Source organism: Wyeomyia smithii, chromosome 3 (genome assembly GCF_029784165.1).
Source record: "Wyeomyia smithii strain HCP4-BCI-WySm-NY-G18 chromosome 3, ASM2978416v1, whole genome shotgun sequence".
Lineage (NCBI taxonomy): Eukaryota > Metazoa > Arthropoda > Insecta > Diptera > Culicidae > Wyeomyia > Wyeomyia smithii.
This window is the reverse complement of record NC_073696.1, coordinates 213,400,600-213,423,547: the sequence shown is the minus strand read 5'-3', so window position 1 is coordinate 213,423,547 and position 22,948 is coordinate 213,400,600. Positions and strand designations below refer to the sequence as shown.

General features: G+C 38.5%; 1 protein-coding gene across 2 annotated transcripts in view; it reads right to left on the bottom strand.

Annotated features, from left to right (window-relative positions):
* Window positions 1–1,954: 1,954 nt before the first annotated feature.
* Window positions 1,955–22,948, bottom strand: part of LOC129726599 (extracellular serine/threonine protein CG31145) — a 217,329-nt gene continuing 196,335 nt past the window's right edge. For both annotated transcript variants that reach the window (XM_055683503.1, XM_055683501.1), the window contains 2 exons: window positions 20,585–20,864; window positions 1,955–6,922 (listed from right to left, as the gene is read on the bottom strand). In XM_055683503.1, the coding sequence (XP_055539478.1) occupies window positions 3,757–5,322 (1,566 nt within the window). In that variant the 5' untranslated portion in view covers window positions 5,323–6,922; window positions 20,585–20,864 and the 3' untranslated portion in view covers window positions 1,955–3,756. The remainder of the gene's footprint in view (window positions 6,923–20,584; window positions 20,865–22,948) is intronic.

Here is a 22,948-nt window from a genome sequence, read left to right as displayed (position 1 = left end):
CATATACCTATTTGTAGATTCATAACCTTCAACTCAACGACATCCATCAAAAAATCTGTCGCTCGCAACATTATATTTTTTTTAGATTTATCCCATAGCTCCGTGTTGGTAAGTACCCACATGGATATTTTCCGAGTGGGTACTACTACCCATACTACCCACATGAACCGCCGGCCATGCCAACCACGCTCGACGCCTGGGTTCGAATCCCAACACCGACATAGGTGTCGATGTTTGTGGGGTGGCGTGATCCACTCACAACCAACCCAACTGGTCTAGATTCAATCCTAGTCGACGTCGGAGGACTTTCTGAGTCGAAAAATCTCCAGGATCACGCCTTCCATCACATGAGAAAGTAAAGCCGTTGACGCCGCACAGTGGGAAGAAATCAAAAATAGTAGGACATTGGTGTTTGTGACGAAACACATGGTTATAGCGTTTCGATGTCTTCTAGAAAGTTTCTCAGTTTTATGAGTACTTTATTTGAATGGTTAAGTTTTTTGTTTAAGGGGGGTGTACACCTAAATAAAAAAATAAACTTTTTCATTTCTTGATGAACTTGGTAACTTTTTTCCGACACATTGTAGAATTAGTTATTTCGAGCAAGTTTGTAGAGGATTGTAAAGTTCTATCTCTTAACCTGACAAATTTATAAGGTATAAAAGTAAAGCACCCCCTAAAATGTGTTTTTGCGTGATAACGCTCTTATATTAATTTTGCTATCGTTTAAGTGTTCCACAAACTTCAAACTAAGATTGTCGCATTTTTTAGAAGAAAGTGTTTTCCAACGGACCTATGGCCTTTTCTGAGGACAACGTGTTTCAGAAAACAGTTTTTCTGTAAGCCAACCTTTATTGCGATTTACGAACACAACATAAGTCCGCTTGGAAAACAGTCATTTTTGTTTTAAGTTGTAACATAACTTCATGGTAACCTGGTTTTGCTACGAATCCGATTTTTCTCCACCTATTTTATTCTGTACATATTCCATTTCGCACTCGAGAATCTGACTTAAACCCGACGTCAAACAATTAGGATATTTTCAAGTTACGCATTTCAGCACTTCGCTCAAATTTTCGAGCACCTGTCAAATCACCAAACGTCCATGGCTTACTCATTTACGGGCACCGATTGTTGAAAAGTTGATATTTCACCCGCGACGCCCTTAACTAGAAAAGCCTATACATGAATTTATCGGATTGTTAGCACAAAAATCACGCAAAAATCACTAATTAACCAGACGAATGGAAAGCACGTTGCAGCCGTCCTGTGTCAGTAATGTGCTGCCAGCCCGTGCATTCAATGAAAAGGGCGAATTATATTATTGTTTATCATTCCTATATCTTGGAAGTGGAATGCAAATTTCTTGTGACTAGATTGTTTTTCATATGTTTTTAAGTTTTTTTTAGAATAAAATACTTCCAGTATTAATGATAAGCAACCCGAATGTAGTTAAAAAATCGTTCAAACTTTTATTCGATCGTCGATCAAGTTTTACAAACTTTCCTGTTTATACTATACAGTAGTTGAAACATTTCACGGAAAACCTTTCTTTTCATGTGTCGATTTGAAACCCGAAATTTTTGTTTGCAGTCATCAAATTTGCGTGGCCATTACGATTACTTCTATAAAAACAATGATGACGCACAAACTTCATTCACGTATATAAATACCTACTTTTTGTTCTTCTGGATTTTTATATCATAGACTATTATTATGGGATATCTATCTCCGTAATTACATTAATATGTATTGACTAAAAAACAACTACTAGAGTCATTTTCTACGATTTTGATGATTTCATCAACAGAGCCTTCATTTTAATTTTTTAGTTCATAGGTAATTGAATAGTTTAATGGTAATCCGAACAAACCATTCAGCTGAAGTTAGTACAATTTTTACTTACCTCACACAATGGACCGTCATCAATTTATAGCCACAAAAACAGTCTGTCTTACTGTGAACAACAACAACGGTATTGATTTTTATTTGTCCAATTTTCTTACATTACGCTTTAATTGTTCTTTGCTATAGTACAATATACTCCATCATCGAATAAATTATAAATAGTATCAGGATATAAACAGCCTTACGATCGAGAGAACAGTTTTTAGCATAAATTGTCCACGAATCTACGCACCCGGAGAAAAAAAAACATTCGCAACCAATAATCGTTTGGTGGATTCCCATTTTTCAGCTCCGCCTGAAAAAAAATTCCCTACTCTCTCTCTCCGGTGAAAAGCAACCCTGGAGAAAAGCTTGATTTGATCGATTGGCGCACAGTTTTGGGTAAGCAAAGCGGAAAGGTTTCCACTGTTCATTAAAATTTCACCCAACACACTTTCGCGCTGCCCCACAGCATGCACTTCCTGACAGAGAACACATGTTCCACTCAATAATCACGTATTGCAGGGAGAGCATATCAAATTCGATTTCCTCTTTTTTCACAGCTGTTTGCCAATTGTTGTACAAGTGTAATTGAAAGAATTATAATTATTGTTGTTTTCCCTTTCGTTTATCTCTGCAGTTCCAACTGTGTACTCGCAAAATACAATAAAAAAAAAACAGAAATTAATTTACGAAGGATGCGACAGTCTATATTTATACAGTTGAATGCCGATTTGATTAATGATCCCAATTTTCGTCGCAATCAGTCACCGGGTTCGGCAGTTTGGCTCGCCAGGAGGCGTTGTATAAAGCAAAATTTTACTGTTTCTGTTTGTTTATTGATATTTTTTTTGTTTTTCAATCTACCCAAGTAAGGAAAGTATCAAATTTGCACTGTGAGAGGTGCGGAATATTTTTTTTACTGCCGACAGGAATTTTATAGCACCACAGGGAACGGACCGAAAAATACACTGCCAATGGATGTCAGCAATCGATACTTCCGTCCGATCGCTCTACTCGAGGATAAAAACATTGTTTTTTTTTGGAACCGCGAGCCTTGATGAAAGGCTATCAACTTATTTGTTCGCTGCATTTACTGGCTTTGTATTTGTTGCCTCTTTTGTTCGTGTAAAAAATTTGGCATTCAGTTTAGTACGGCTTACGATTAAGAACGAAGATGATTGATGGAATTATCTTTTGTATTTTTTTCCCTATACATGAGACGAAATTTGTTCGAGATATTTTTCACTTTTAATGATTAACAAAATAAAGAAAAAGGGGTGGTTCACATTTCATACGGGGGTAAAACTTAACGGAAACAAGAACATCTAATATCATCTCTATCGTTTAAAACGTAAATATATAGATCCGCGAATGGATCGGTAATAGCTTTTTTTTGGATTTCGCTCATTTACAACTTTGGCCTCACAATACAGCCGGTCCATTCGACCACCTGTACACAGCAACGTGCAAACCAATTTCCATAGTGGAGACCGATTTTCTCTCACGCAATCATTCAATCGAAATATTTAGAACACAGTGTTTCATCGTCTGCATTCCGCTATCATTTTATGATAATAATAAAGAGCTACAATAAACAACCTGCTGAATGCCGCATCCACTAACGGAAATCGGCTAGCCTCCGTTCCGCACAGTTTCTGTTTCGCGGCCTTAATCCCTTGTACACACGCTCACCTTCACTCTCAGTGTGGCTCTCTTACTCAAACACATACAGCACATTGCTCACTCACATCCCGCGGATTATATTATGTACACTTTCTTATACGGACCGATCCAGTTTGCATCTTTTCTGTTTTGATCGATTAGTATCTGGTAGAGTCGATTCGTCGTCCACCGACGATAGGAACGCTAGGAGAAGCTGTCACCGTTGCCGAGCTGATTTTGGCCACCATCGAAATCTTCCTCCTCAGAGGCTTTTTTAACGCAATCCCGGATTGCTTGCAGTATAATGGATACCCGCCGATCTAGCGCGGCCAAGTGTGGTTCCCATAGAACAGGCGCGATGGGATCGGCAGCCATCGATTCCCGCAGTCTCTCGGATAGCGGCTTGGGGCCGTTGTGCAATAGCAAAAGTGTCTCCAGCGTCGAAGAACGAATCAGGCAGCATTGAAGCAATGGCGCCAAAATGGTTAACTCATCGTGGAATGGTCGACCAAAGCCGCGACCGTGATCCAGATGAATTGGAAACGTGTCGTTGCCGAAAATTTTGAACGTCTCGTAATGATGCCGGTCCATATTGCCGGTCAGGAAATCAAACACCGACATGTCCATCAGATCCAACAGTCGGCGGTCTTCGTCGTAGGGGGGAATGTCGCGAACCATGGCGCAGTAATCCGGATCGGTTTCCCACTGGGCCTTTCTGCGCTTGTGATATGATCGACGCCACGGATGACGCCATACCTTACGCTGCGTGTCCGGCTGTGTCGGCAGGAAGGCAGCAAATGATCCTTCCAGCGTGTCCGGACTGCCGCAAATTGCATGCGACGTATCACAATAGTAGGAACATTTTCCGTGGAAACACTTGTTGCGTGCCGGGGACACGAAGAATGTTTTCAGTAGATTTTCGTCGCATACTGCTTCGATTTCGGTGGTGATATTCAGAATTCTGCCAGTCACTGGCATTGCTCTCCGGAAGCCCATTATTCGGTCCAGATGAAATGCCGCGATTTCGGCATTGTGTCGTTCGTAATCAGTGAAGTAGAAATGATTTGGGAGTGTTTGCTGCTCCCGCGGAAAACGCATCGGTTTAAACAGAGCGTGTATTTCGTTTGGATATTCAATTATTAGTTTGATTTGCGTGCCTCCTTCTTTTTGAACTACATGCTTTATTGGCAGCGTCACCATATCGTTTATCACAGCGTCTACGAGTCGATCGTTCTTGGAATACAGCTCATTTTTGGTAATGGAGAGTTGGAACTTTTCCAGGTTGGTTGCGTTGGAACTTACTCGCAAGTCCAACATTTCTGCCAGTGTTGGATTCACATCATCGGTGAAGTCTTCTTTGATAACGATTCGTTCAAAGAACTGAGGATTGCGGCGGTTTTTGGGCGCCACAACCACGGCGGCCAGATCCTTGAACCGATCGTGCGGCGGTGTGGTGGTTATTTGCTTTCCTGGCAGGCCCGCCCCCGATGTATCCGTCCGGCCTCGGGTATGTGGGTTCGTGGTTAGATATTCTTTCGAACCAGAAGTATTACTTTTCGCCAAAAACTTTCGGTGAAATTCATTGTAGATACCACTTTTGTCATCCTCGCTGGCGAACCGAATTCTTCCGTGAGATGGCATGAATTCGCCCCGGGATACACCAAGGTCCATCTGCAGATCAATCACGAGCAGAATTGTGAACAGGACAAGCGAGGCGCCAAAACCAAGCGCCAACCGCTCCTTTAACTTCTTCGACCGTAACCAGTACATCTTGTCAGCCGGTTTCACAAAATCAGGGTCGCATGAGCTCCTGATCTGTCCACTTCAAACACCAATTGCAAAATGAGCACTGTTCAAATCACTTTCGATTAAGCTCAATCTGCACACAGGCCATAATCTTCCTTCAAATCACTGAGTGGCATATTTCCGATCGAGCAGATCACTTTCGACACTGTAATGGAAAATTTCGCTTGTTTCTATCACTGCACTGCTGTACCACCGTATAGCAGAAGGTGTCCCTTACTGGGCACCCTCTACCGTGTTCACTGCACTCGGATGGTGTTTAGTCAGCATTTTTAATGTTGTCTTACTTGCGAGTTTTATTATTATTTACGCGAAATTATGCTAATAACGCTGGAATCAGCCACAAACGAGTTCACAACACTGCGATTTTCTCTGCCGTTGATAGGTTCAGACGCTGGCTCAGCTGATCTGCGCAAAACACGACGTTCGCCGTTCATCCAACTCGCCACACGGTGTTGCTGTGGCAATAGTTTGAACGCAAAAAAAATCGAAACCTGTTGTCACGTGGCCGGGCTCGGTAGGTTCACGCAAACTATTTCGTGACGGTACAAATGATGGTCGGATGCTACAGCGGAGTTATGAATGAAAAAAAAATCTGATTTCACCGACTCCCGCTACCGTCGAGCACTTGCGAAATCGTTTGATTCTCGCGCACTACTAGCAATTTTGTGATAAGATTAAGCTCCCCTTTCCACTGAGTGGTTGTGTATCTCGCTCTCTGCCTCTTTCTCACTCTCGCGAATGGGCTGCCGTCCAATCCAACAGAAACTGGACGTCAGTACTGCGCTCGTCCGGTGTTTACTTGCGCACCCGCACGTTAGCTGCTATGATGCCTTCAGGTTCTCCAGTCTGCTGGTAGAATCACCAGCCAAGACATACAATAATATGAGCGAGTAAAAATAAGCAGCTCCCGATCATTTACATAATCTTCACTTTGGCAAAACGAGGTTACTATGCTGGGTGCAGTGCTTCTTCCCTGGCGGTCTTTGTTCGCATTCTCGTACTTATTTCAACTAAAACCTTCGCGTCGCGTCTTTGTGGACTCCGACTCTCTAAACCGAATCGTCCGAGCTCGGAGGCTCCGGTCTGCTTGAACTCTGAATCGGTACTGAATCACAACGGGCGCGAGAGTGTTTTCCCCAGATTAACGCCGGGTAATTGTTGCACCTTTTCTTTTTCTACACCGTCCGGAGTTTCCGTCTTTATTTCTCTTTTTTTTTTGTTTAAGCCCTCCAGTTCGTATCAACACAGCTGAGCGATGGTCGTCCGCGGCACTGGCTATGTTTTTTGACCGCTTAACTAGCAACAGGTGCGTGCGGTTACAATTCAAGTGCGGCACTGTCGCTGCCGGACGATTCTGCAGGCCGATTTCGTGTTTCCCGCTCTCCTCTGCTGTACTTCCAACGAGTTAGTTGCATGCGGTGGTTTCACGGTGGTCCTACGGTGTGGGTGAAGAGGCTCACTGATCGCGATCATTGTGTGCTGCCGGCGGTTGTGGAATGGCTGGTGCAAGTAGGTCGAATTAATGCCGACTTTGAAGTTTGGCTTAAAACTTCGTCGGATGAAGCTGCCGGAATAAAAGAAACACAGAGGAAAGGTGTTAAAGTAGGTAAATAATGATCATCCGCTCCCGGGTCCGATCGCCGAGCGTCAAAGGAGGTGGTAAGTTTTTTTTTTTCAAAAGGCCATATTAGTTGGGTAAACCGTTTTAACCTAGTTACGAGGATCTAATTGGTTTAGGCGTGAACTTCAACGAATTCGAGTAACAGTCCTTGACTCAGGCGGATTCTTGGTAATACATTATTTTATTGGAAACGATGACTTTGAATGCTTGTGGCTTGGAATGAATTGAATTACTCAGCGAAGTTTTCGCAGATAAAAATAAAAAACATTAAAATAAATTTAAACATGGTTTAATTAGAAAAAAAAACACGGCTTCTGGAAGTAACACCGTTTTTCTGCTCGATTTTTTATGTGTAGTTCTACATTTTTACGGAAGGGTATGGGTTGTGAAATGAAAATCTAAAACGCATCAACCGAAGAAGTTAAATCTTTTTTTTTATTATTCTATGACTTTCAGTAATGAAAATAATGGTGACGACAGCAATCAACAGTTTATGTCCAGAAGATGCTTACAGTTTCAGTTATCACAAACAGGTTCTTTAATTTTAAAGCTCATTTGTCAACACTGGCCGGTGCGATATCAAACATGTATTCTTTTGTTTGAAATCCCGTTATCTGCCACCACGCTTGTTTTTTACATTCCTCCCCAAGGCTTAATACAAAAGATAGCATACAGACAATTTGTCTTTTAAAACCATTCTATGTCAAATAACCTTTCGTCCAAATCCGACCATTTTTATATGAATCGAACTTTGCACACGTATTTGGTTTAGCAAACCGAGCATTTTTCGTGGATAAAGATATTATTCAAAGTCAAACGCAATTTTATAAAAAAACGTAGGAGCTTGAGCATACACTCTACTTAAAGCATTTCTAGCTCAAAAACCTATAATTGTTTAAGAAACTGTTTTAGAACGAGTTGTAGGGAAAGAATAATGATTTTTAAGAGCAATATTCACAAAGCTCATGATTTCATTTTTTTCAAGCGGGGTAAGATCGCCCACCATCTGTTAAGGATAACAAATATTTGAAGGGCCAAAACGATTGTTTTTATCGGTAAAGTGTCGTTGGCAAAGTTGTAGATAGTATTTTTTCTTAAAAAAAATGTACACTCAAAAATCTGAAAAACAAATATTTTTTTCCAAGTTTAAATTTCTTGCATTTTTTTATTATCCAAGTTCAAATCGATGTTCAAACATAATTTGGTGAGCAGATGCGAATAAGACGGCTCGTAAAACTGAATAAGAACGAATAAGACGGCTCGTAAAACTGAATAAATGTGCATGTTCGTTAAGCTGGCGAACCATCGAAACTAAAGGCGAGTTGGCAGTATTTGAGTCGAATAATCTCCTTTCTGCAGCATCATTCTCGGACGCAAAGCTCGCGTGGGAGCATAAAAACCAATCTGTGACGTAGATCTGGTGTATCATACTCACCAGTCAGTAGTTTAGAAATAAAAAAGACCTGGGACACATGATCATCAAATTCGCTTGCTATCTTGAAAATGAAGCCAAGATTTCGATTTGCCTTATCGATCGTTGCCGAAATGTGAGACTTCATGGTTAGCTTCTCGTCAAGTATAACTCCGAGATCTTTTATCTGGACTACCCTGTCCAGTTTCACTCCAGAAAATTCCGTAGTCGAAGCGGATAACATATCTGGTTCGATAGTACCTGATGACACAGCATTTCTCCACACTCAGAAACAAGCAATTTCTCATACACCAACTACCAAACAAATTTAGATGTCGTTGCAATTCTCTGCAGTCGTCAATACGCCTAATCACCAAGTAGATTTTCAAATCATCTTAAAAAACAGTCTTCCACCTCGGTTGAGTAGTATTGCTGCGTCGTTTATATACAAAATGAATAGCAATGGCGCAAGATTGCTACCCTGAGGTACACCAGAGCTACTTATGAATGGGCTGAAACGGCAGTTACCAAGCTATATGAATAGTTGCCTATCCACAAGGTATGTCTCCAACCATTTACAGAATCGCGTGGAATAACCCAACTTGTTTAGCTTGTTCAAAAAAATTGTATGACTCACAGAATCAAAAGCTGCACTAAGATCTGTGTATGTTGTGTCCACTAGAGATGGTCGGGTACGGGTATTTTTACCCGAAACCCGTACCCGACCCGTACCCGACGGGTTCGGGTCGGGTTTCGGGTAACGCCAAAAAATATTCTACGGGTTCGGGTCGGGTACGGGTAATTAAGAACCCAAGGCTTCGGGTTCGGGTCGGGTACGGGTTTGAAAAATTCTCAATTGGTCGGGTACGGGTAATTCAATTTTCGTGCATTGTGAGAATTCAACGAGAGATCGCTAAATACCTATTCTGACAGTTGTCGGCAGTCTATGCACCAAGGGAATGACATCATGCTATCGCTTTCTAATGTTAAATTGAATAGTTCTTCCTGCAACGGTTTTGATTTAAATGGAGTTTTTGTCGGGCTTTTTTCATAACTGTCAGGAAAACCGCGGAGCATTGCACAGTGGGGCGACTTAATACAAATGCTTGCCAAGTAAAAAAAGTGTCGATAAATACGACAAAAATATGGTATATACTTAATTTTGGGGTGCTGAACACGAATCTCCATTCCACTTTTTATTTGGAGACGTTCATAAAGCACGTGACTTAATATTTCATGATGTTTTAGCACTTCTCCCCTAACTTTTTTATTAAACAGAATTATATGATCTTCAACCACAAGCAACGCCACAGGGCGTCCTCTTTACAAAAACAGCTTACGTAGTTTTTGCACAACTCCTCAAATCAACCAAATTTCGCAAAAAAAAAATTGGTTTTATAAAAATTAAAACAATATTGTATATTATAATAGGTGATAAAACAAACAACAAATCAACTTTTTCTTCGAGGCCAAAAAAAAAATCAAGCTATCATTGAAGCTGCAGAGCGTTTCAAAGTAATGATATATTTTTTTTTGAATATGTCAAAAAACGTCAGTATGCCGAGTTTTGAAAAGTTATAAAAAAATCAAATTTTATGATATTGCACCCATATTTTGGACTTAAGCACTTAAATATTTATTTATTTATTTATTTAATATCTGTTTTTTACTGATTTTTAGAATTTATCAATGACACCGAATCTATACTCAAAATTACAGGTTTTTGGCAAATGCAGTGAATTATCAAATTTTTCTCAAGTTATAAACTATATTAATTTTGACCTTTTAAAATTCGTTTGACCCTTTAATGTGTTTATAAAACTCGTCGTTTATTTTAAACTTTACCAGACATGCACTTTTCATAGTGGACCGATTCCTTATAGTGGACCACCCGCCTGAAACTCTGGGTTCATTATCATTCGTTCACACGCACACTCGGTTCTAGCCTGGCTCCGGCCATCATCTCGAGAAACCACATATGACAATCAGTGCATAAAATGTAGGGTTACGGGGGTATTTTGGCCCACATGTATTTTTAGGCCCACCCGGTAACATTTTTCGTATTTTATCTGATAAACTCAATTAATATTAGAAAATTATGAATGCAACATTGAATAAGAATCATACTACACTATAATTTTCGGCGAAAAACTGGCTCTAGGTAGTGTTTTTTTGGAATTAGTTCATACATATTCAAAGTCATGGCTGAGTCAACCCAAAGTCAAGAGGAAGTGGTAATATACAAGTCAACGTCCGGAAGCTATTGTAACAAACATGTATGCTTTTGAAACAATTCGTTGTTGTAGTAACATCAATAAAATGTCATAGAAACAGTTTGTATACTCTAACATGTTGGAAAAAGTTGAAAAAGTGGTTAAGCAAATATATTTTGGCCATGTCAAGTTCTGACATCGCTTTGATTACCGTTCGGCCGTTGCACGTGAACAAAGAAGCAGCTTGTGACAATTTACAGGTAATTACTTCTTAATTTATCACATTCAACGATATGAAATTAGATAAGAATGCCTGTCAAACCGCTATAAGCCAAATCATTTCCTTTTTAGATGCCTAAAATTTACAAAAAAATCACAGCAGAAGGATGTTCTCCTCAAACCCACTATTTTGCTCTAAAAATACCGATGATGATCTTAAATATTATTAGTCCGAACTATTTCCATACACGTCTGTAGATATACAGGTGGGCCAAAGTAAAAATTTGGTGGACCAAAATATGTTTTTAGTACTTCGTAGAAATTTTGATATTTCTAGGATATTTTTAAATATATTGCATTGTTGAACGGTGTATATTAAAATAGACACTTAGTTTTTAACAATGGTATAATAGAGTATGTATTTATGTTGAAAAATTGTGTTTGTTTTTAATGAACTGTGCGAACACTTCCCAAAGCTGGCCAAAATACCCCCGTTACCCTACGAGTTACCCAGGCATGTTGAACAAAAAAAAAATTAAAAAAAAAAAACAGGACAGGTCGGGTACGGGTCGGGTACCGGCAATTTCGGCGTTTTTTTTCTATCGGGTACGGGTCGGGTACGGGTAATTAGAATAGATGTTTTTCGGGTTCGGGTCGGGTACGGGTATTTTAAACAAACCAGATTTCGGGTTCGGGTCGGGTACGGGTTTGAAAATTTTCGATGAGTCGGGTACGGGTCGGGTACGGGTAGCAAATTTCCCATACCCGACCATCTCTAGTGTCCACTTGAGCTTTCTCACTCATATTTTTCGTGAAAGAAGATACAAAATCTACCAGGTTAGTTTCTACGGATCGCTTCGGGAAAAACCTGTGCTGTACTGTGCTGATATACTGTTGGCAGGCCGCAAACAATGGATCCTTGATAATTGTCTCGAATACTTTAAACTCGGCACACAAAGAGGTTAAACCTCTATACAGTTATACAGGTAAACCTCGATTTTACGTACATTCTCGTTTTTGAAATGTGCGTAAAATCGAATTGTGCATAAAATCGAATCAAAATTTATAATTTTTTTTATAGCCCAAAATTAACTTCCGCGATCGGAAATGTGCAAGAAAACATGTAGGGGTCTTCCAATTAGTATGTAACGCTCGAAAGGGGGGTTGGAAAGCTTGACAACTCATAGAAACAATGTTAAGGGTCCAAAAAAGAGAGTGACATAGGAGCAGGGTCGAAGAAGGTAATTATTTGCGTTACGTAAATAATAGACGTTCTCTAATCTACCGTGGGAAATTCACTCAGAACATAAACAAAATGCTCTGAAGGGATTACTTAAAACAATGAAATGGGCGTGTGTGTATGTGAGTATATATGTGTATGTGTATGTGTGTGTGTATGTGCGTATATGTGTCTGAATGTGCGTATATGTGTCTGAATGTGCGTATATGTGTCTGAATGTGCGTATATGTGTCTGAATGTGCGTACACTAAAGTCGCTTTTTACGCGGGGGATACGTGCCGCGTAAAAAAAACCGCGTAAATTCCGGAATCCGCGTAAAAAAACCGCGTAAATTCCGGAATCTGAAGATAAACCGAAATCCGAGCAAAGAAAACCGCGTAAATTCCGGAATCCGCGTAAAAAAACCGCGTAAATTCCGGAATCCGCGTAAAAAAACCCGCGTAAAAATCCGCGTAAAAAGCGACCTTAGTGTATATGTGTGTGGATGTGCGTATATGTGTGTGAATGTAGGTATGTATGTGCGTATATGTATGCGCGTATATTTGTGCGTATATGTGTGTGTATGTGTGCGTTTATGTGTATGTGTGCGTGTGCGTGTGTGTATGTGTGTGTGAGAGAGATAGAGAGAGATAGAGTATATGTGTGACTCACACATTTATTTTTACCCACATACTATTGCTAAGGAGGCATTGGAAACAGCTCCTCTATCTTGTAACAGTACACGTTTTATATAAAAGTTTTAGTAAATTACTCCAAAAGAGATTGTGTGCGTACGACGTCAAATATTTTACGCGTTAGACACGTATACAACCTTGAAAAAGTTCACTGTTTCGCAAAAGAGGTCTTGTTTTTACTGTCTCCCGGTTTTCGGCAGATTTCCCAGTCTATATGGACGGTCCCTTATTAGTGAACCATGTCTAATATATATATAACTCTTCATTACGCACAATTTAATGAAGAAAACATACAAATTAAAAATGTGTTTGAAAAAAGTGTGCGTAAAATCGAGGTAAAATGTGCGTAAAATCGAGTACGTAAAATCGAGGGTGTGTATAATCGAGGGTGTGTATAATCGAGGTATAACTGTACCTCGATTATACACACCCTCGATTATTCGCACCCTCGATTTTTTTTTGTCTATTATTTACGTAACGCAAATAATTACCTTCTTCGACCCTGCTCCTATGTCACTCTCTTTTTTGGACCCTTAACATTGTTTCTATGAGTTGTCAAGCTTTCCAACCCCCCTTTCGAGCGTTACATACTAATTGGAAGACCCCTACATGTTTTCTTGCACATTTCCGATCGCGGAAGTTAATTTTGGGCTGTAAAAAATATAAAAAATTTTGATTCGATTTTATGCACAATTCGATTTTACGCACATTTCAAAAACGAGAATGTACGTAAAATCGAGGTTTACTTGTAATTCGCTAGGTTGCATTTATCACCTTTCTTGAAAACTGGAAACATACACGAAATTTTTCATGCCACCGGAAAGCGTTGCTACTGAAGTGATAAGTTAAATAAACATGTCAATGGAACCACTAGGTAGTCAGAGCATTGCTTTAGAATAGCTGTCGGAATTATGCCATTTACTAACGACTCTATACTATCCAAACAAACCGAAAAAATGTTTTTTTTTAGTTATTAAATTTTTCAACTCCATGATCAAACTACCATCAGAGTTTAACTAACCTTTTGTAGATTTTGCAGGCAAAAACATGACTATTTCGAAAAAAGTTTTTGAAATTTTTTTTTTATTTTATTTTTCTTCTTTTCGTTAAATTTTTTTTACAGTGTATACTTTTTTTGGAAGGACAAAACTATTATTTTCAACTCTGACGAAGACGTCATACCGTCAAAAAAAAAAACGTCTTGACTTTTTAATTGTTTTTGTGTATTTTATAGATTGAATATCTTGAGACCCCTCAATTCTGAAAAATCTATCACTTATTAAACATCGATTTGAGCTTGGCTAATTAAAAAAATTAAGAAAGTTAAAACTAAGAAAAGAAAATCTTTTTTTCAGGTTTTTTACAGTGTATATTTTTTTTAAACAAAAAAAAAATACTATCCACAACATTGCCAAAGATACTATACCGACAAAATCAATCGTTTTGGTCCTAAAAATATTTGTTATCCTCAACAGATGGTGGGCGGTCTTACCCTTTTAACCACTAGATAGAATCGCCCTTACCGTCCCAAATACCAAATTTATTTAAACTGGTTTAACGTGATCCTACGTCAAATATGCGTCGTGGCTCAGGCATAACCCCTGTAATTTTTCTTAATAGCACATGTTTTCATTTTAAACAGTATTTTGAAATAACACGATTTTTGCACTAAATTTATGCGAAAACTGAAAATTTCATAATGCTTGTAAAAATGAATATTTTCAACAGATGAACGAGAGATGTTTTATCCAAAACCTCCCGAAGAGAATTCAAATTTTTCTTGGAAAACTGCAATCTACACACTCAAAATTTATTGCCGGGTCTCGGTTATTTTTGCCGAGAACGGCACCACTGAGTGCTCGGTTACAAAAGTAATGACAGCTGTCACATTTTTTCGTAAATCTCGGTTCAACCTAACTGAAATTATGGCATTAAATATTACCGAGCTATCACTACCGAGATTACGGATATTTTGTGCCGAAATTTCAGCTAAGTGAACCGAGATTTACGTACAAATGTGACAGCTGTCATTATGTTTTTAACAGAGCACTCAGTGGTGCCGTTCCCGGCAAAAAATACTGAGACTCGGCAAAAAATTTTAAGTGTGTAATTTCCAATTTTTCGTTGACCACAGGCAGTTACTAGTTCAAATTGTGCTTCAAATAAATGAACTTATCAATCCAGAACTTATAAACCAGAGAACGAAACAGAGAGCGATAGATGTGAATAGAGATCAAAAGAGAAAACTGAAACGAGCGAGGTGAATTTTTTTCCAGTTATTAAAGAGCTCCTATTTGCATAAATGAAGAGTGTTACATACGTGATCGCAGAAATATCTCAAACGTCAAATTCTCTGTACAAAGTATGAAATGATAATTTTCCTGGAATATTTTCCAGTTTGACATGGAAAGCTTGCAAAGCATATTTAAATAGTTTCTAGGTGACGAAAAAGTTACTTAAACGCCACCACAATGAGGTTTCATATTTATGTTCATTCAAATCTCTATTAATTTTTGTTATTATACATTTAACTGTTTCAAAACATTTACATATGATTAATTCGGGAATATTTTATGCTGTTTTATACATTAATTACGTAATATACATAAAAAAAGGGACCGGCGTACAATAAATTGCTCATTCTTGGTTGCAGAAGTGTCATTCGAAAACGTGAATTCTGGTTGAAAGAGCTAACTCGAGCCACCATTGTAAGAGTTTGAAGGATATTCCAAATGAAAAGAAAAAGCGAGATTCAAAGAAGTACTTCGAAGTACTTTTTTGTCGATCGATTTTAAATCGATATCGTCTTTTTTCTTCAAGCATAGAGAAGCATGACCAAGAAGCCTTCAACTTTTACATGTGCTAGAATATGCGTTATTAGTAACATGTAAAATCTAGTAGTTACATGGCTCTACCGCTCCCAATTTACTTTTTACTTGCAAAGATATAGAAAATATTAAAAATTATTTTGAAAGTAAGGAAATTTTGCAAAAATAATGTGTCACTGCAAGAACTAAACCAGTTTCATGATCGTGTAGGTAACTTACGGGGCTATTTGTATCATTACAATATGTCATCAAAATGTATAAATAACTAGCTGATCCGGCAAACTTCGTTTCGCCCATTTTTTCTTTGTTTAAGGGGTTATATACCATTTTAGTTTTCAAAAAATTGAACTACAACCTCTTGAGAACATTTTTACAAATTTTCATAAAGATCTGAGCAATAAGGAGAAAGTTAGAGCGATTTGCAACACGCCTCGCTACGGCCGCATAAGCTACACTTGAAATTTATAACGCGATTATCTCGGAACAGTGTTTTTCGAAAAATGACTTTGCCGTGATCTTGATTGCGGGAAAACTACTGAGCCGATTTCCTTCATCTTTTTTTTTAATTTTCGTCATTAAGTTCGCCGGTCCTTACCGATCGCTTTTTGAAACATACAGTTATATTTTACCGCAAAAAAAAATTTAATGCAATTTTTAGCGCTCAAAACGTGCATTTTTTGGGAAAAACGTTTCCGTTTGCACTGGAAACAAAATACTCATAAAAGCGATCGTTCAAGGACACGGCACACTTCTAAACTAATAAAATAATATACGTTTTTTGAATTCAGTTGACCTACTGAGTCTCTATCAGGATCACCGCGAGCCTCTGCGAAAAAAAGTGTTTCGGGGAAACGGCCATTACTTCAATAATAATTGGTATATCTCAAAATCAAACGTATTTTTTGTTGTTGATAAACTGTACTTTCAGGAAAATACCACTTTGATGCAATAAAAATGATGCTATACGCTCAAAAATAAATTCAAACTTCTCTCATTTTTCTCGACCAAAAAGGTATATAACCCCTTAAATAATTTCAAATATTTTTCATTGATTTCACATACATCCAAAGACTGACCTTTTGATTTGTTTATAGTTCGCAGATGCACGACGAATCATCGGAAACATTCATATTGGATTGTGTTTGGTCATTTTCGACAGTTTTCCAGACACCGGAAGTCGCCATTTTAGAATTCCAAACGATGTCTCAGGTCGATTCTCGGTTTCATCACTATTACGAAAATACCTACATTGGGGGGTATTCGGTCATTTTCGGATGTTCACCAAAAACCGGAAGTCGCCATCTTGGATTTGAAAATGGCATCTAATCTTTTGATCGCTCTCAGAAGAACTGGCTCCTAACATCAACTCGCAGGCTCGCGAAGAGCCAAGAGATCAAAAGATTTTATTCTTTCATAGAACTGACTCTTCTGATCAGCTCGCGACCTGCATCCACGTGTCTGCATTATATAGATTAAGAAGATTAGTGAACCAGTTCTTTCAGTTTAATTTGTTTTACTTTTGCTAATCCTCGTGGTTCTGTGGTTAGCGATGTCGGTCGGCTAGCACTCCCACACGGTTGTGATATCGGGTTCGATTCCCGATCGAGTCGAGGATGTTTTCGAGCTGGAAGTTTTCTCGACTCAGCACTGAGGCACGGTGTATCGTTGTACTTATTCTACACATGCAAAATGAGCCAAAAATAATATCGATAACGAATTTTCTCAACTAATATAGTTGATCGAGACCGCTATTAGCCCCCAGGATAAGCGTGCGATATTGTTTTTGCTATAGATTCGTGTGCGCACTTGGCGCTAGCCAGCCCCTGTGCCTGTGGGTGAACTGTAGCAAGTTAATTCTTGCTAACTCTCGCGGCTCGTGGATGGGTTATGTATAGCAGAGCAGACAGCCGATGGCAGCTGGTTGCTGGAAATTTTACTGCAGTTTCGCGCATGTTTTTGCGCTCGGTAAATGGGCTGTAAAGCCTTCACATGGCTCTCGCTTGCGCTGCCTGATCACCAAAATCAGCTATCAGCTTTTTGCCTGAAGTAAGGGGCCGTTCAATAATTACGTAAGCATATTTTTCCACTTTTTCAGCCCTCCCCCCTCCCCCCATTGTAAGACATCGTATATTTTTTTGATACCTCCCCCTAGTAAAATCTTACTATATATACTATATATAGATTTTTATTATAGTTTTATCATCCTGAAGCAAGCATAATACTTCGTTTTAATTCGAGTTAATCATCCTTCCGTAATTTTTTTTTTATGAATTTTACCGTCCACACTTTCATGAACATGGTTATTTGAACAGCTGCATTACCAATGTTTTTCTTACGTAAGAAAACAATAGTTTGACGTGCCCCCCTTTACTCAATACGGGTTACGTTGTAATAGAGATATGCCTGCGGAAGAATATAAAAGAGGGAGAATAAAAGATGTAGTGTTTTGCTGCCACTATTAACGATACCGCTTATTGTGCAACGTACGTACTGATTAGATCAACTGTTGCGTAGTTCAGTCGATGGTCAGTTCAAGAACAACATTCGAGTTGTTGTTCATGCCAATGGAAATCGGCTTTTTGAATTTCGTTTAGCGGTAAGTTTCAAAAAAAAATGTCTTCTAGAAAAAAAGTCCCAACACTAAATTCCAGCTCAATCGTGCAGCAGCCTTTTTCCTAGAATCAGGTATAGTCACACATTCCCATTTCCACAGACGAACATACATTTGATGCAAATTACCGTTGTATATTCTGAAATAGTATATTTTCCCGACATTCTCTCCTCGAAATAAAGTGCTGATGCTAGACACCGTGTTTTTTCCGTGGGAGAAACAGCAACGACTATTGCAGCGAAATGAGTAGGAATTTCGACCTGAAAAACGGAGAGGCGATTTTTTTTGAATTTATTTTTGAGACAACTCTAGATCTCGAAGTTTTATGCATTACTAAGACATTTGTTTAAGAAAAATCGATTAAGATAATATCATGTCGACAATTTCTATACATTTTTTCATCGATCAAGAAAGTGAAACTTTGACCGCGTTGATGCTCCACATCCCGAGGTTCGATTGGTTTGAAATTATCAATGGGAGACTTTTGCACCTTGCATGTTTCAATCCTGATCGTTGCTTGGTCCGTTGGATGGTCAGCTTTTTTGACTACGTCCCGCGTCGAAATGTTCGGATTCCACTTGATATGGACGCTGAATCGTTACTCGAACCTTTAGAAGATCCCTACGACGGTTGAATGATGTATGTTTAAATTTAAATTTAATTTTTCCAAGTCACAAGGCGACAACCTAGAACAACCTAGCAAACAGCGTTCTTTCCTTTGCTAATTTTCTTCTAGCTCGACCAGAATCTCTGATGACTAATAGCTGAGCGGATATATAAGCAACATTCTGAAGGGTACTGAGCAAAATTTGGATAATTCCGGTTAAATATGAAGAAAGCTACGTACTAGGCTGTTAGATTTGTAGAACATGTCGACTTTCTAAAAAATTATTTTCTGGTTTCCCAAACATGATTTCTGAAAAAACGAAAATGAAGGCCTCGAATAGAATTGAAAAAAGTGCAAAAGAGTAGTTTTGTAGCTTAAAAAAGTCAGTTTTTCGTAAATCACGTTTGGGCAAAACTGTTTTTTATAAAGTCGAAATGCGCTACAAAAATGCCATATATAACATTATCTTCCAATTTAGGGCTGACCTTTTCAACATTGATTTTTTTTTGGGACACCCTACTACCCGTGTTTGAAAGTATCACAATAATTATCGACTTACCCTTTAGCTCGAGAGAACGATAGATAACAAAAGATAACTGGAGGGACAAAGCAAAAATAAAAAGAAGAGAGGATTGCGAAAAACACTATAGATAAGGGTAGAAAAAAACAAAATCACGCAAAACAATAGAATCAGATTGAGAGAAGTTCGAAACAGTTTATAACAAGGAGTAGCGTTAATTAAGGTTGAGGATAACGGTCAGAATTTTTTCTAGCGCAATCCGTGTCGTTTGAATTTCAAAAATCTCGCAATTTTAACTATTCTAATAATTGCATAGAATTGTTCAGCAACAAAAAAGAAATCATTTATAATTAGCTCCATGTTCGTATTGTTATTCGATTCGCAGAAGAGAAGTAGCTTTTATGTGAACTGTTTCATCGTTATGTGGCCAATTTCATCTGGAGGTGATGTATTCGGGTCAAAATAGGTAGAACAACGGAAGAAAGACAGACGAAAAATGGCATGAAATAGAACTTAATAAAGAATAAGAAAGGTTCAGATTGCAAGGGGAATGAGATATCTAAAAGCGACAGCCATAAATTACGTCATAACTACAGGGTAGAGGTGAGAGTTCCATCGTTACGGACTATTACCAGTGGGAATATAGGAGCATAGTAAAAATACGCACCCACGAGAAACAAACAATTAAAATGCTGATTCAAAACAATGTTCGAATCATATTAGAACTGTAAAAGCAAATACAGGTTTTGAGTTTTTTTATTGCGATTTTTTGATTGCGAAAAATTTACACTCTGTTAGCTTATTCTTGTAGTATATTTATACAATAAGGAACGTTTTCAGCCATCATCAAAGAAAGGTATTTGCATGATTGTTTTTCAATATTTAATACGTTTTTTTTAAAGTAAGCATGTGAAAAAGACTAGTGCAAACGTCATCTTCACATGCTCACTAGTACTTAGTGCATTTTATATCTTTTCAATACTATGATTATATGATTAGGAAAGAATAGATAAAATCATTTTGCGATATTCTAATATAAAAGTAAGTCACATATGAGTCAAACAAGCAAATAAATCAACCAAACAATAACTTTTTTGCTCTCCTTTAAATGCACTTCAATTATTCCAAGCCACATTATAAGCTTCTCCGACTGTGTGTGAGCTGCTTCCGCATTATTATACACATCGGTTACGAGGATACCCTTGAGGACAACCCTTGCTCGCACAATAGGAATTTTAGTCGTGGAAAAAAAATTCTCCCATATGCAGATTACAGCCATTACCTTTTAACAGTATATGTCTTTTCGCTTGAAGAATAAGTGCTGCTGCTGGCCAGTCTAGTAGTGTAGGAGCAGCTAGTAGAGGTTTTATGCTTTGTTGCCCTGCTCGCTGCTGCTTGACTCTTGTACAGCAAGTGGCTGGAGGCTGCTGCTAGTGTGGGGATCCAACGAGCCGATAGTTTCTATCAACATCTGTAGCAAATCGGCTTAGCGGGAACTTGAATCGGAGTACAATCGAGTGGTAGTGCTTACCGTTTGCCGGAAGCTTGTCTGCATAGTTGAGCTGCAAAACGAGGAGAAAAAAAGGAATCAATTAGTTGATTGGCGTTTATCGTAATTTATCAACCGTGCGAGCACTGAATAGTGTGCTCCTAGGTAGGATTTTAGCACCTCTTGGTAAGCGGTTTTTTTTTCAGCGAGAGTGGTAAATTTAAGTCTGTCTCGTTTTTTTTTTCTTTAAGATTGGTACCGTCGTTATCAAGACAAGCATTCAGTAAGCTTGGTTATTCCCAAACAAGTAAAATACAGTTCAATTATCCGTTAACTATTGCGAAAACTTGATAATTGTAATAAGTGATGGATGTTCATCAAACCTATCCTCGATCGATGTCTTATTCTCGCTCCACTTTAAGCAAACATCAGCATGACTACCAGGTCAACACGGTCCGAAGTCGGATGGGAAAAAACCAATATTGGTTTAGACACAATAAAACCATTTACCGTCTTGCTGCTCGGTTGGTTAATCATCGGGTGCTTAGCACTAGATGAAGTGCATTTTTATATTTCCATGGGAAAACCGAACTAATAATTGCAAGCAAGTGCTGCAAGTGGCGAACTGGATCAATTTTTCGGCGGAATTATTGGTTAAAAAAACCTATTCACGCCAATCGGTTGCGTTTTATATTGTTGTTGGTTTGTTATAGCTTTTATGTGGGTCACTAGTGCAGTGCGAGGGTTTTTATGGGTTGATTACATTTTTTTTTATCGCAGCAAAGAAATGTGGGAAGTGTGGTGTGCTGAGCTGTATGCAAATTCACCCTGGCTTGGTTTTGCTGCTACTCGTATTTGATAGAACAGTCTGTCGACGGAGTTCAGAACTCACTGAACCGCATCTTCTCACAGTACCAGACAAATGTGTGTGGACAAATGAAAAATGTAAGGACGATGATGTCAGCAATGATTAATGCTATTGTCGTGTGAGATTTTTAACTTATCTAATCTTATTTTCAAGTAACATCGAAACAATACACTCATTTGTCTCAGCAGATTCGCCAATAAATGCTCCAGTATTGTCCATGACAATGTTTCCGCAATAAAGCAACATAATTTTCCAAACACTTATCTCGCAAACCAATTTTATTTATTATTCTTCATTACGGCATACTTTGAGCCCCCTCGAAAGAGCACTGTTCGATATCGAGTTGCGAGTTAAGTTTGCCGGTTGTTAATGCTAGAGCCACTTCAGCTCGATGCAAGAGCAAATATAAACATGAATGGCAGCAAAGCATCTTCACGGAGGGCGCAGTTAAGTAGAATCGAACGTTCGCTTGAGCTTCGCCCGAGCCGCACTCGCGAACGATTTCAGTTGTGGTACGATGAATGCCAGCAGTAATGCTAGATGAAAGCCACACAAGTTCACGTTTAAAACCACCAGGACGATATGTAAACTGTGAATAATCTTCTTTGACCGTGCGTGCGTGATGCTGATAAGTAATAACAAGATGTGTGTAAAGTACGTCTGTCTGATTGGTGGAGTATAGATTTACCCAACGTTGCTGAATGCTGATACCAGGAATCGTTGCGTTGCTAGGATTCTCAGAAAGAGTTATCCTTGCTTATGCAGAAATGCGTAACTTCTGGGTTCCTATCCTAACAACAGTTTTTATTAACTTTTTTTCATCACAACACTCCTTTATAATAGTCGTTTAACCGTGGGTTCCACTTTGTTACAAAGTAATCGAAACGAATTACAAATCAATAAAAACGTTTCTAGCTGAAAGCAACTGACCAACAGTTGAAGGATAAATATTTGAGCACTCAGCGTTTTTATTAACAGTTTGATCAATCAATTTGTATTTGTACGCATATTATCTTGGGTTCCATTCTTCGACAATATTTGATTCAACATGCAGGGAAGTCAATTCGAACCAGCATACTGATAAACATTGATGCGCTAGGCCCGTAAATGAGCAGCTTGATTCGTTTTCCGTGATATATATTGAAACACATTCAGATAAATGTATACTTGAGTTGCACTAGCATGTATTGATAGACTTTATTTTTTTATAAGTGTAAATAAGTTTCCCTAGTAACAATATTGGTTTTATCAAAGTTTTATAGTGCTTAATGCAGCCAAAACAGTGCTAT